This window comes from Lepidochelys kempii, chromosome 1, assembly GCF_965140265.1.
Source record: "Lepidochelys kempii isolate rLepKem1 chromosome 1, rLepKem1.hap2, whole genome shotgun sequence".
NCBI classification, from domain to species: domain Eukaryota; kingdom Metazoa; phylum Chordata; order Testudines; family Cheloniidae; genus Lepidochelys; species Lepidochelys kempii.
The window spans coordinates 260,403,695-260,415,846 of NC_133256.1; the positions used below are offsets into that span (position 1 = coordinate 260,403,695).

At 49.0% G+C, this 12,152-nt stretch overlaps 1 protein-coding gene across 1 annotated transcript; it reads right to left on the reverse strand.

Annotated features, from left to right (window-relative positions):
- Positions 1 to 2,297: 2,297 nt before the first annotated feature.
- On the reverse strand, positions 2,298 to 8,151 carry LOC140908920 (uncharacterized). The gene is made up of 3 exons (XM_073337048.1): positions 8,077 to 8,151; positions 7,272 to 7,425; positions 2,298 to 3,365 (listed from the first exon to the last, which is right to left on the reverse strand). Exons 1-3 carry the CDS (start codon positions 8,149 to 8,151, stop codon positions 2,728 to 2,730), a joined length of 867 nt encoding a protein of 288 aa, XP_073193149.1. The 3' UTR covers positions 2,298 to 2,727.
- Between the last annotated feature and the right edge of the window lie 4,001 nt (positions 8,152 to 12,152).

A 12,152-nucleotide genomic window follows, 5' to 3' on the forward strand; every position in this document is an offset into this window, starting at 1 on the left:
GAACGATCACGTCCCTCGATCTGCTGGCTACGCCCCTACTTATACATCCCAAAATGCCATTGGCCTTCTTGGCAACAAGGGCACACTGTTGACTCATATCCAGCTTCTCGTCCACTGTCACCCCTAGGTCCTTTTCTGCAGAACTGCTGCCTAGCCATTCGGTCCCTAGTCTGTAGCGGTGCATTGGGTTCTTCCGTCCTAAGTGCAGGACCCTGCACTTATCCTTGTTGAACCTCATTAGATTTCTTTTGGCCCAATCCTCCAATTTGTCTAGGTCCCTCTGTATCCTATCCCTGCCCTCCAGCGTATCTACCACTTCTCCTAGTTTAGTATCATCCGCAAATTTGCTGAGAGTGCAATCCACACCATCCTCCAGATCATTTATGAAGATATTGAACAAAACCGGCCCCAGGACCGACCCTTGGGGCACTCCACTTGATACTGGCTGCCAACTAGACATGGAGCCATTGATGACTACCCGTTGAGCCCGACAATCTAGCCAACTTTCTACCCACCTTATAGTGCATTCATCCAGCCCATACTTCAACTTGCTGACAAGAATACTGTGGGAGACCGTGTCAAAAGCTTTGCTAAAGTCAAGAAACAATACATCCACTGCTTTCCCTTCATCCACAGAACCAGTAATCTCATCATAGAAGGCGATTACATTAGTCAGGCATGACCTTCCCTTGGTGAATCCATGCTGACTGTTCCTGATCACTTTCCTCTCGTGTAAGTGCTTCAGGATTGATTCCTTGAGGACCTGCTCCATGAGTTTTCCAGGAACTGAGGTGAGGCTGACTGGCCTGTAGTTCCCAGGATCCTCCTCCTTCCCTTTTTTAAAGATTGGCACGACATTAGCCTTTTTCCAGTCATCTGGGACTTCCCCTGTTCGCCACGAGTTTTCAAAGATAATGGCCAATGGCTCTGCAATCACAGCCGCCAATTCCTTTAGCACTCTCATATGCAACGCGTCCCCCCTTTTTTTTCCCAGGGGGACACACACACACAAAAACTCACTCTCCTGCTGTGAGGAAAAAGGGGGGGGGTGAGAAAGCCTGGATTTGTGCTGGACATGGCCCACCTTGATTACCATGCACATTGTAGGGAGTGTTCACTTTGGATGAGCTATTACCAGCAGGAGAGTGAGTTTGTGTGTGTATGGGGGTGGGGGGGCGAGAAAACCTGAATTTGTGCTGGAAATGGCCCATCTTGATTATCATGCACATTGTAGGGAGAGTGGTCACTTTGGATGAGCTATTACCAGCAGGATAGTGAGTTTGTGTGTGTGTTTTTTGGAGGGGGGTGAGGGGGTGAGAGAACCTGGATTTGTGCAGGAAATGGCCCAACTTGATTATCATGCACATTGTGTAGAGAGTTGTCACTTTGGATGGGCTATTACCAGCAGGAGAGTGAATTTGTGTGTGGGGGGGTGGAGGGTGAGAAAACCTGGATTTGTGCTGGAAATGGCCCAACTTGATGATCACTTTAGATAAGCTATTACCAGCAGGACAGTGGGGTGGGAGGAGGTATTGTTTCATATTCTCTGTGTGTATATAAAGTCTGCTGCAGTTTCCACGGTATGCATCTGATGAAGTGAGCTGTAACTCACGAAAGCTCATGCTCAAATAAATTGGTTAGTCTCTAAGGTGCCACAAGTACTCCTTTTCTTTTTCCCCTTCATGGTATTGTTTCATATTCTCTGTGTGTATATAAAGTCTGCTGCAGTTTCCACAGTATGCATCCGATGAAGTGAGCTGTAGCTCACGAAAGCTCATGCTCAAATAAATTGGTTAGTCTCTAAGATGCCACAAGTACTCCTTTTCTTTTTCCCCTTCATGTTATTCCCCCAGGGGATCCTACCCATCAGTTCCCTGAGGGAGTCAAAGTCTGCTTTCCTGAAGTCCAGGGTCCGTATTCTCCTGCTTACCTTTCTTCCCTGTGTCAGGATCCTGAACTCAACCAACTCATGGTCACTGCCTCCCAGATTCCCATCCACTTTTGCTTCCCCCACTAATTCTTCCCAGTTTGTGAGCAGCAGGTCAAGAAAAGCTCCCCCCCTAGTTGGCTCCTCTAGCACTTGCACCAGGAAATTGTCCCCTACATTTTCCAAAAACTTCCTGGATTGTCTATGCACCGCTGTAGTACTCTCCCAGCAGATATCAGGAAGATTAAAGTCGCCCATGAGAACCAGGGCGTTTGATCTAGTAGCTTCTGCGAGTTGCTGGAAGAAAGCCTCATCCACCTCATCCCCCTGGTCCGGTGGTCTATAGCAGACTCCCACCACGACATCACTCTTGTTGCTCACACTTCTAAACTTAATCCAGAGACACTCAGGTTTTTCTCCAGTTTCATACCGGAGCTCTGAGCAGTCATACTGCTCCCTTACATACAGTGCTACTCCCCCACCTTTTCTGCCCTGCCTGTCCATCCTGAACAGTTTATAACCATCCATGACAGTACTCCAGTCATGTGAGTTATCCCACCAAGTCCCTGTTATTCCAATCACGTCATAATTCCTTGACATCACCAGGACCTCCAGTTCTTCCTGCTTGTTTCCAAGGCTTTGTACATTTGTATATAGGCACTTGAGATAATCTGCTGATTGCCCCTCATTCTCAGTATGAGGTAGGAGCCCTCCCCTCACAGACGTTCCTGCCTGTGCTTCCTCCCGGTATCCCGCTTTCCCACTTACCTCAGGGCTTTGGTCTCCTTCCCCCGGTGAACCTAGTTTAAAGCCCTCCTCACTAGGTTAGCCAGCCTGCTCGCAAAGATGCTCTTCCCTCTCTTCGTTAGGTGGAGCCCGTCTCTGCCCAGCACTCCTCCTTCATGGAACACCATCCCATGGTCAAAGAATCCAAAGCCTTCTCTCCGACACCACCTGCGTAGCCATTCGTTGACTTCCACGATTCGACGGTCCCTATCCCGGCCTTTTCCTTCCACGGGGAGGATGGACGAGAACACCGCTTGCGCCTCCAACTCCTTTATCCTTCTTCCCAGAGCCACGTAGTCCGCAGTGATCTGCTCAAGGTCATTCTTGGCAGTATCATTGGTGCCCACGTGGAGAAGCAGGAAGGGGTAGCGATCCGAGGGCTTGAGTCTCGGCAGTCTCTCCATCACATTGCGAATCTTAGCCCCTGGCAAGCAGCAGACTTCTCTGTTTTCCCGGTCAGGGCGGCAGATAGATGATTCAGTCCCCCTGAGGAGAGCGTCCCCGACCACCACCACCCACCTCCTTTTCTTGGGAGTGGTGGTCGTGGAACCCCCAATCTCAGGACAGCGCATCTCATGCCTTCCAACCAGTGGAGTCTCCTTCTGCTTTCTCCCCCCAGACGTATCATCTGGTCCACTCTCCGCAATGGTACCTGTGGAGAGAACATGAAAACGGTTATTTACCTGTGTCCGCGTTGCTGGTACCCAGACATTCCCCCTTCTTCTTCTGGAGGTCACATGTTGCCAAGCTTCTTCACTGACCTCTTGGCTCCGCTGTGCAACCTGCTCTAAATAGATCACAGAAGTGGCATTCTCCCTTAACCCTGCTGCTGCTTTGTAGCCTCTTACTGAAACATGTGCTATGCAAAATCTGGGGCACTGGAGAAAGAGGTAAATTAAACTTTCTTGAATAACAGTTATGAATGGCACAAAGAATTTAGACAAAAGCAAATTTATTTTACTCTGAGTGGGGCAGGGATGGTTCTCCAGAAAAACCACTTCACAGTGAGCCCATTTCCATAGGTATGAGGAGATGTTGGGACTAATTCTCCACTGCTTTGCACTTGGTGTAATCATTTACAGTGGGGCCAAGAAAATGTTAAACACACCCCAATCAGAATGGTAGCATTTTACATTCACTGCAAAGGTGTAAATGATGGCACAAGAGGCAATGCAAAAGAGAATCAGTTCTGCTAGGAATACAGGCTCACTAAGAAGAGGAAAGCTGGTCAAGGAGAAGGATTGATTTGTGTATAACAGTCCAGATTTCTCTAATTAGTTTCCTTGTTTAAAACTATAAGAGCATCTAGAAGGCAGATCACTCCACTTAAACACTGGAATATTTGATTTGTGATATGCTGATATACATCCAGAGGGCTAGTCACTCCATGAGGAAATCAATTATGCTGAAACTGGGTATTTAAGCACAAGTATTTTTGTGCCTCTTGCTGGAGCTCCACCTACTTGTAAACTTGAGGCACATCTAGTTTTGCAAACCTGTACTAACAGATCCTGGGCTTGGGCAACTGGATATTAGTTCACATGGCTTGTTACCTTATAAGCTCTGCAAATGCCAACAGTGCCTGCCTGTTTCTTAGGACACACAATAGATGCTACTCATTCTGAAAATTGAACAGGTTGTAGGATATCTTTGGTTAACCACATTCTCTTCATGTTTTTTAACATAAGATTGAGGTACCATTCTAGAATGGCATGAGTTCATTTTTACCAAACACAGCCTATGGGCAAACACATCAGCATATTTTCCACATAGCCCTCTTCAGGACACTGGGTATTTTATTTACCTTAGACCAGTGAGGCAAAAGGGCATATCCAGCTACATTCCAGTAATGACAGAACGGACTCCACTGTTAAAACCAGAAGTAAAAATAATAGGGACAGATTCTTGGTGGCACAAAGGGAGTGGAAACTGGGTGTGAGTCCCCAAAAGTGGCTCCTATGCCTCTGTCCCCAGAACCCATAGCATAATGAACTCCAGCAATCCTCAGTTGTCCCTTGAAGGTCCCTTGGGGACCACAGTCAGCTAGTGCAGGTTAGAGAAACCCCCAGTCCACGGCCTGGCTTGGCAGAGAATCAGGGAGCTTTAACCAGTTCCCTGATAGCCCTATTTCTGCTGTGCCCAGCAGAGGTTGGACATAGCAGAGAATCTGACCTGTACCGTTTACCTTGATGAGTAGCTTACCTTTCCCTTGATGTAACCAACCCCAAACCTCCAATCTTTCTTTTATATAAGTTTAAAATGCACATTGTGATTTACTATCTAACCTTGGGCTTTCATCTCTCTGTGCCTTGGGTTCCCCATCATAAAATGGGGATAAGGATATTGACCTCCTTTGTAAATTGGTATTATAATCCTGTATGAGTTCCAAGGCACCATACTGAATGCTTTATTAATATATAGGGCCTAATTCACTACTGCCTCACTCTGGTTTTGCACAGAAATCAATGGACTTACATCAGTGTAAAACTGGAGTAACACAGTGGTGAATCAGGCCCACGGTGTTTCTGGAAATCAAAGAAACTGCAGCCCTGGTATCCTCTTTTGTTTCATGGTTATTTATCAGTACTTTAGCACAGAATAACGAGTTAAAGCATTTCTATACTGTTGAAGAATATGCAATTCATCAGTGTCTGGTGCTTTCTTATCCAGAGTAGTTCTCATAACAAGATGCAGCTCTTACCAGTGCTGGCCCTGATTGTATAGTGGTTACTAATCTGTGCGGTGGCCGCAGCAACCTCAGCTCAAATCCAAGTCACGGTATTGCTTTTGGGTGGGAAATCTCCTGACACAAGCTTAGTGGGTCAGCCTGATTGCATCCATTTGCAGAGAGGCAGCAGCTGGTCCCTAGTTTCCACTTGGAGAAGGAAAGTGAATCAGAAGAGTAAGAGGAATTCTTCCTGGGCACCAACATCTGGAAGCGGCGTATTCCATCCTGGAAAGGGCTGAGTTTGGAACGTCCAGCCACTGTGTTGAAAGGAAGGCTCTACGGGCCTGAGAAGCTGCGGCCCTCAAGAGGCGCTCTGAAAGCCAAAGGAGCCTTGGGTGAGTTTGTGATAGCGTCACTTTAAGGAGCATGTGAAGTGTGGAAGGGGGAGGGTAGAAAGAAAGGGTTGTGAAAGGAAGAAGGTGCTGAGCAGCCCTTCATTGAGGAAAAGGTCCAAGTCAGGTGTTGTGGGAAGATCTGTGTAGCCCCCCCAAAGGCGGCCTGCTGGGCAAGCGCATGTGAGGAGAGACAGGGCTTTTGCCAGGGCTGTTGCTGCCTGCAGCCAAAGGCTTTAGGAAGAAGAGAGCAAGGGGTGTTGTTGCCTGGTGGAGGCCACGGTGTGATGTAAGCTGGACATAGGTGATCTGTAGGAGGTCTGTATAGCACATAGCCCTGCCCCATTCCTCGTTAGTATAGTAGTGAGTATCCCCGCCTGGCACGCGAGAGACTGGGGTTCGATTCCCCAACAGGAAGGGCCATTCCTTTTGAATGGGGAGAAAGAAATGCCTGGCCTGGCGAGCACATGCCTTGCCTCCTCCTTTTATGGTGACTTCTGTTCGCACCCTGCAGTGTGGATTTTCACCTCCAAAGAGACAATTAGCCTGCAAAGCCACCCCGCCTGCTTCTACATCGCCTTCCGCCACTGGGCCCAGCTTCAAGACCTGCACGTGGGAGATATTTTGGAGCCGCAAAGGGAAATACTCTGGCCACAGGCATAAGGACAATTGCCCAGCCAAACAGGGTGGCAGCTGGTCAAGGGGCCAGGAAGAGAGAAAAGCAGACAGGCAGCAGGCTGGGCTCCTGTATTTTTTCCTTTTGTTATGATTTTAACTGTGACAGTAATGGCGGGACTTGAGAAATAGCTGTGGCCACTGCGTGTTGAAAGGAAGGCTCTACGTGCCTGAGAAGCTGTGGCCTTCAAGAGGCGCTCTGAAAACCAAAGGGGCCTTGGGTGAGTTTGTGATAGCGTGACTTTGAGGAGCGTGTGAAGTGTGGAAGGGGAGGGTAGAAAGAAAAGGTTGTGAGAGAGAGAAGGTGCTGAGCAGCCCATCACTGAGTGAAACATCACAGCGCTAAGAGGCTTTACCCTGCATCGGCTTGGTGTCTGAGGAGGCGATGCAGGGGTTGGCTGCAGCTGGCCAAGGGGACCTTCCTGTGTAGGAGGGGAAGGCTCGGGGCTTGAGCAGGCCAGGACTCCTCCGGATCGATGCGGGCGGGCATTCGGCCAGTGCGGGTCTTCTCCAGCCGATGGGGCATTGTTCGGGACTCCTTTGGATGGGGGCGAGTCTGCTGTGGGAAGGGACGGGGGGTCTCAGGGCTCCGTTGGGGCGTGCAGAAGATGCAGAGCCCGGGCTAAGCTGCACTAAGGGGGGAGCTCCACCCGCCCCCCATTCTCAGACCACCGTGGGGGGCGGGAAAAAGAGCTCCTGAGTCCCGGCCTTGCATCCCAGCCGCCAGTCCTTCCAACCACCCCTATGCCCAGCTTCCCCCAAGCGCTGCCGCCCTCCCGTGCAGCCCAGCCCAGCCCCTCCCCCTGGCTCGCCGCTGGCTCACAGTCGGGCAGGTCACAAACAAGCCGATCGCCCCAGCCGCAGCCCGCCGGCCCGCACAGAGCCTCCCTGCTGGGTCCTCGTGGGACGGCCCCCGGCCCCGCGCGGATCCCGGCTCGCTCTGTACCACGTGCGCTGAAGCGCTCCCCGCCTTGTTGCTATGGCAACAGCACATCTAGGCCTCCGCGCCGCTTCCATTGGTCGGGGAAGGTTTCGCCCCGCCCGTGCGCAGGGCCAGGGCCGGCGGGGTGCCTCGCAGGTTGATGGACAAGGGGTAGCCGCAGGGGGCCGGCGCGCGGCTCTCTCACGCGCTCTGCTCCGCTTATCCCGCCCGCCCCCCCGTCCCTCTCTTCCTTTGGTCCTGTCACGCGCAGCGGCGTCACGCGCGAGGGGCGCCCCCGGAGTCTCGAGGACCGGAGGATCGTCCGCGCGCTGCCCGAAGCCCCCGCGCGACCCACGCTCGTGCAGCCCGGTAGGTGGCGCGTGCCGGACCCCTAGGCGGGGCGGGCGAGCTGCGCCTCCGGGCCAGTCCCGTCCCAGGCTTGGCTGCAGCCCCTCTGTGTCCGGGCGTCCCCCGCAACACCCGACGGGCGCGCTGCGGCGGGATGGACTCGGGTTTCTGTCTCGGAGCCACAGCTCGACATCTTCCCTCCCAGACCTAGCAGGGGAAGAATCCCGCTGCTGAACATCCGTGCCCCGGCCAGGGCCCCTGGTGATCCAGCCCTCTGTGTGTCTCAGTAGCCCTCCTTCACTTGGCCACTGTCAGGTGTCGGGCAGCCCTTGCAAGCTCTCTCCGGTTTCCTGCTCACCCTCTCCTGCCCAAGTGGTTTTTGCTCAGTCACTTGGGACTGGTGCTCAAATTCCTGGAAGGCCCAGTATGCCATCATAGCTATTTCCACAACACCTCCAGCCAGCCTGGTGTCCAGCACAAATGGTCAATCTGAAGAGGCGCTGCTGCAGGGGGGTGTTGAGTGAGGGGTGCATCATGGGTTTTTTAAAGGAGGAGAGGGGTCCCCTTGAACTTAGTTAACTGAAACCTCAGCTCAAATGTAGATGACTTTTTTTCACCTCTAAAAAGGCATGAACCTAACAGTGGGAAAAAATCACTGAAAATATTAGCACAGTGGGGGTTAAAGGCTGCTTAAGGTCAGCGGACCCACTGTGTAAAATCGACACCTTCTCTAGTCCGAATATCTGCTCTCGGGGTCTTCCAGTCAAATCTGCTCATTTCACTGGCCAAAACAAGAGCTGACTGCAGAGCTAGTGTATCACTGTCGGAGAGCGAGGTGGGTTCTAATATGCCTCACGTATCTGCCACAATATGTCCAGCCAAGATTTGATTGCAAACTCCTTCATTTGGGATGTCGAAGGCAGAGGGAGTAGAGGGACTGGCAAAGCCAAGGTGGAGTTTCAGTTGGAAGCAGATAGAAAAATCATCTTTTGGCTGGTGAGCTGAGGATAGATGGGAATCTGCAGGTCACAGTGGGAGTATAAGTAGAAAACTCACAGTATAGTTTTTACTGTCACTTTTTGGACTATAACTTCATTTTCATATTTTGAAAGTGGATGAAATGTGGGAGGGAAATTACTCATAAAATCAGCCTTTCCCCCACCACCTGTGGTAGCTTAGCAATAGTTAGTTACCTGTTCATTTTCCCTCCCTCTCCCCATTGGTGTCACTTCAGGCATCCATTACATTAGCCAGGGCTTTATGTAATTTCCTGTGACACCTTTGGAAGTTGATCCTGGCAGCTTTGGTCCCCACTCAGATAGCTCAGTAAGTGCCAAGGTGAAGAATGCAGGGTCATTTGTTGTGCATGGGTAATATGGAAATTTCACTGGCATAATCAGCCTTTGAAGAAGTAAGTGCTACTGGTAGAGAATGGATAAACAGGCATCTAGATTGAAGGATCTTCTGCCATATTTCAAATCCCAACCTGATTGGTGTTTCCTGACATGGGGGACTGGTTCCTTTTCCACCACTTTTCTCTCTGCCACTCTTCATTACAAGACTGGGATGAATGACATCCCATTCTTAGATGTACATTTCCCCGCTTCCCACACAAAACCACTGTTATCCCAATGTGTGGGGGGTGGGGGTGGTTAAAGTTATTTATAAAAGATGTCCAGAAATGAAGCTGAGGAAGAGACTACCTGTTTAATTCCAGGGTATGAGGAGGAAGTCATACCTCCTGTCACTGAAAGGTTCCCCCCCTCTAGATGATTAAGGGGGATGTTGAGAGGCTCCGTGAAGAGGATAGTGGACATGACGAGATGGGAGCTGGCAATCAAGTGAAAGAAAGGGGAAAAAATGCTCAAGGACTTGACAAGGAAATGGAGATGCCAGGGAGGTTGCAGAAATGTTGAGTTGTAGGAACATGACCAAAAAAGACAGGTAGAACTGAAATCCATGAGTGCATCCCTCAGCATGTAGGATAAACCCACCTGATCCCTCCCCCTCAAGGCTTTAGAAGATGGATGAACTTCCAAGATCCCTAAAAAAAGGAGTACTCGTGGCACCTTAGAGACTAACAAATTTATTTGAGCATAAGCTTTCGTGAGCTAAAGCTCACTTCATCAAATGCATCCGATGAAGTGAGCTGTAGCTCACAAAAGCTTATGCTCAAATAAATTTGTTAGTCTCTAAGGTGCCACAAGTCCTCCTTTTCTTTTTGCGGATACAGACTAACACGGCTGCTACTCTGAAACCTTCCAAGATCCATGTGAATAAGACTGGAGAAGGGAGATTCCTTCCCAGTCTCCGATCTGACAGTTTGTTGTTTATCTCTGTGCATGTGAGTGAGAATCACTGGTGGTTTGATATCTAGTCCTGTGAATCTGAGGTGATAAAAAATGTGATTCATAGGGTTGAAATGAATATCATGTTCACTCTTACACTTCCTGCTGACTTGCTCTGCACTAGTGGGGTGGGGGAAATCTTGGTAGCTGAGGGAAATGAGCTGAAAGGTTAAGTAGGGGAAAAGCAGTCCCACATATGCACTCTTATGCAAATTTGATTTGGTTGATTGCTCCAGTATAAAAAAATCAACAAGAACTATATGAAATCAGTCGGTATGGTACCAAATTAGCTAAAACCCTCAACATGTCATAGAAATCAGAGATGGAAGCAATCTGTCAGGTCACATCCTGTCCATTCCTCCACTGTGGTTTATGCAGAATTGTTCACTACAGCACATTTTCCAGGGCATTGTCCAGTTTTGAATAATAACTGAGTGAGGGGTTTTCATCACTTTGCTTAGGAAATGGTGCTATAGTCTAATACTGCAGATATCCCTGTTACAAAAAGGTGTATTGATCGCCATCTTAAATTTCCCCTTTGCTGAGATACTTCCTATTGCTCTTTGCCATATTCCTGGATCATCCTTAATAAGTTCTCTCCCTGCTTACTATTTACACCCTTCACATTTCATTTTCTCACAGTCGTCTCATCCTTAAGAAGGCATTTGCCTTAGTTAATTTTATGCTATATGATATTTTAATTAGGTATATTCCTGGGTGACTGGCAGTCAGATCCAGCTGAGCCAGCAATTTTGGGATATCCCTAAGGGATTTTCAGAAACTCTTTGAGATCCCAGTAGCAATGACACACCATCTGCTGTTAAGTATACTGTCCTTTGTGTATTAATACATCTAGAGAGAGAAATTTAAAGGGAAATTGTGGAACAGCACAAGAGAAGGAGTGATTCCCATCCACTTATCAGTTAGGGTGGATGTCGGGAAGGTTTGACTGCTAACTTCCTGGATTTGGTACACAGAACAAGATAAGAGTATCATTTGGTGTCTCCAAGTATTACGTTCCTTTGCCGTACAATCATGCTGCAACATAGTATCACAGGGGCATGACATACATTTGCTTTGCCCACAGGACAGATATATGATGTAAGAATATTATTGGCTGGGAAGAGAGGAGAATGTGTCTCACCTGGTTTGGAGGTAGGGGTGGGACAGAGATAGATGGGCAGTAGTAGCAGCAGAAGTTAGTGTGGCAAATCTTCCCCCCTCCCCCGACCAACCCTGGAAAGGCCCAAGGAGTGGAACAGAGATAAGCAGCTAATAGTGTAGTGGTAAGCCCCAAAAAATAATCAGACTCTCTCTTCAATGTGACTGTCACAGTTTAAAGGCGACTGCACCTGTATTCTCTGCTGTGTGGTCCACTCCAGGAGTGCCCAGTCAGGTCTTCAGCCATCAACTGTCTCTGGCAGGAATCCTTGTCCACTCCCATCTGATTGGGGGATTTAAGGCTGCACAGCTTCCTGCCTTACGCTGTGATATCCCCAGCAAGCCAGTCTGCCTGATGGCTGGAACCTGAGCAGTCTCTGAGGATTACTACCAGTGTGTAGCCAGCAGTAGCAAGTTACCACACAGTTATTTCTAAGCAAGCACAATTATTCTTGAAATAAAAACAGTACAGAGGAAACATAAGAAAATAATAAACAGATTTAAACACACACTAAACATATCAAGAGTCACCCATCAGTTTTAAGGGGCCCTAGTTGGCCAAAGTGTTTCCAACTCTTGGACAAAAGGTCCTGTCTGTTTGCTGGATCCGAAAGAAGGCCCCGTGTCAGTTCAAGATCATCTTCTTATAAAAAAAACCCTTTGTCTGCTAGTCCCTAGAAAACACAGCTTGAAGGAGTATATGCAAACCATTCCAAGGAGTGGTACCCCTGCAGAGCTGTTTAGACTCAATGACTTGCCTTAATCACTCCCACTGTTTTTAGCTTCAGGAGAAACTGTGGTAACCTTCCCCCATGGAGTGTAACACAGTCTTACATAAACCATTCATAAATGTAATACAGTGGCCCCCAAAGATACTGCAGTATCTGTCACAGTGTCATTTTCAAGTGCTCAACATTGGCCTAAT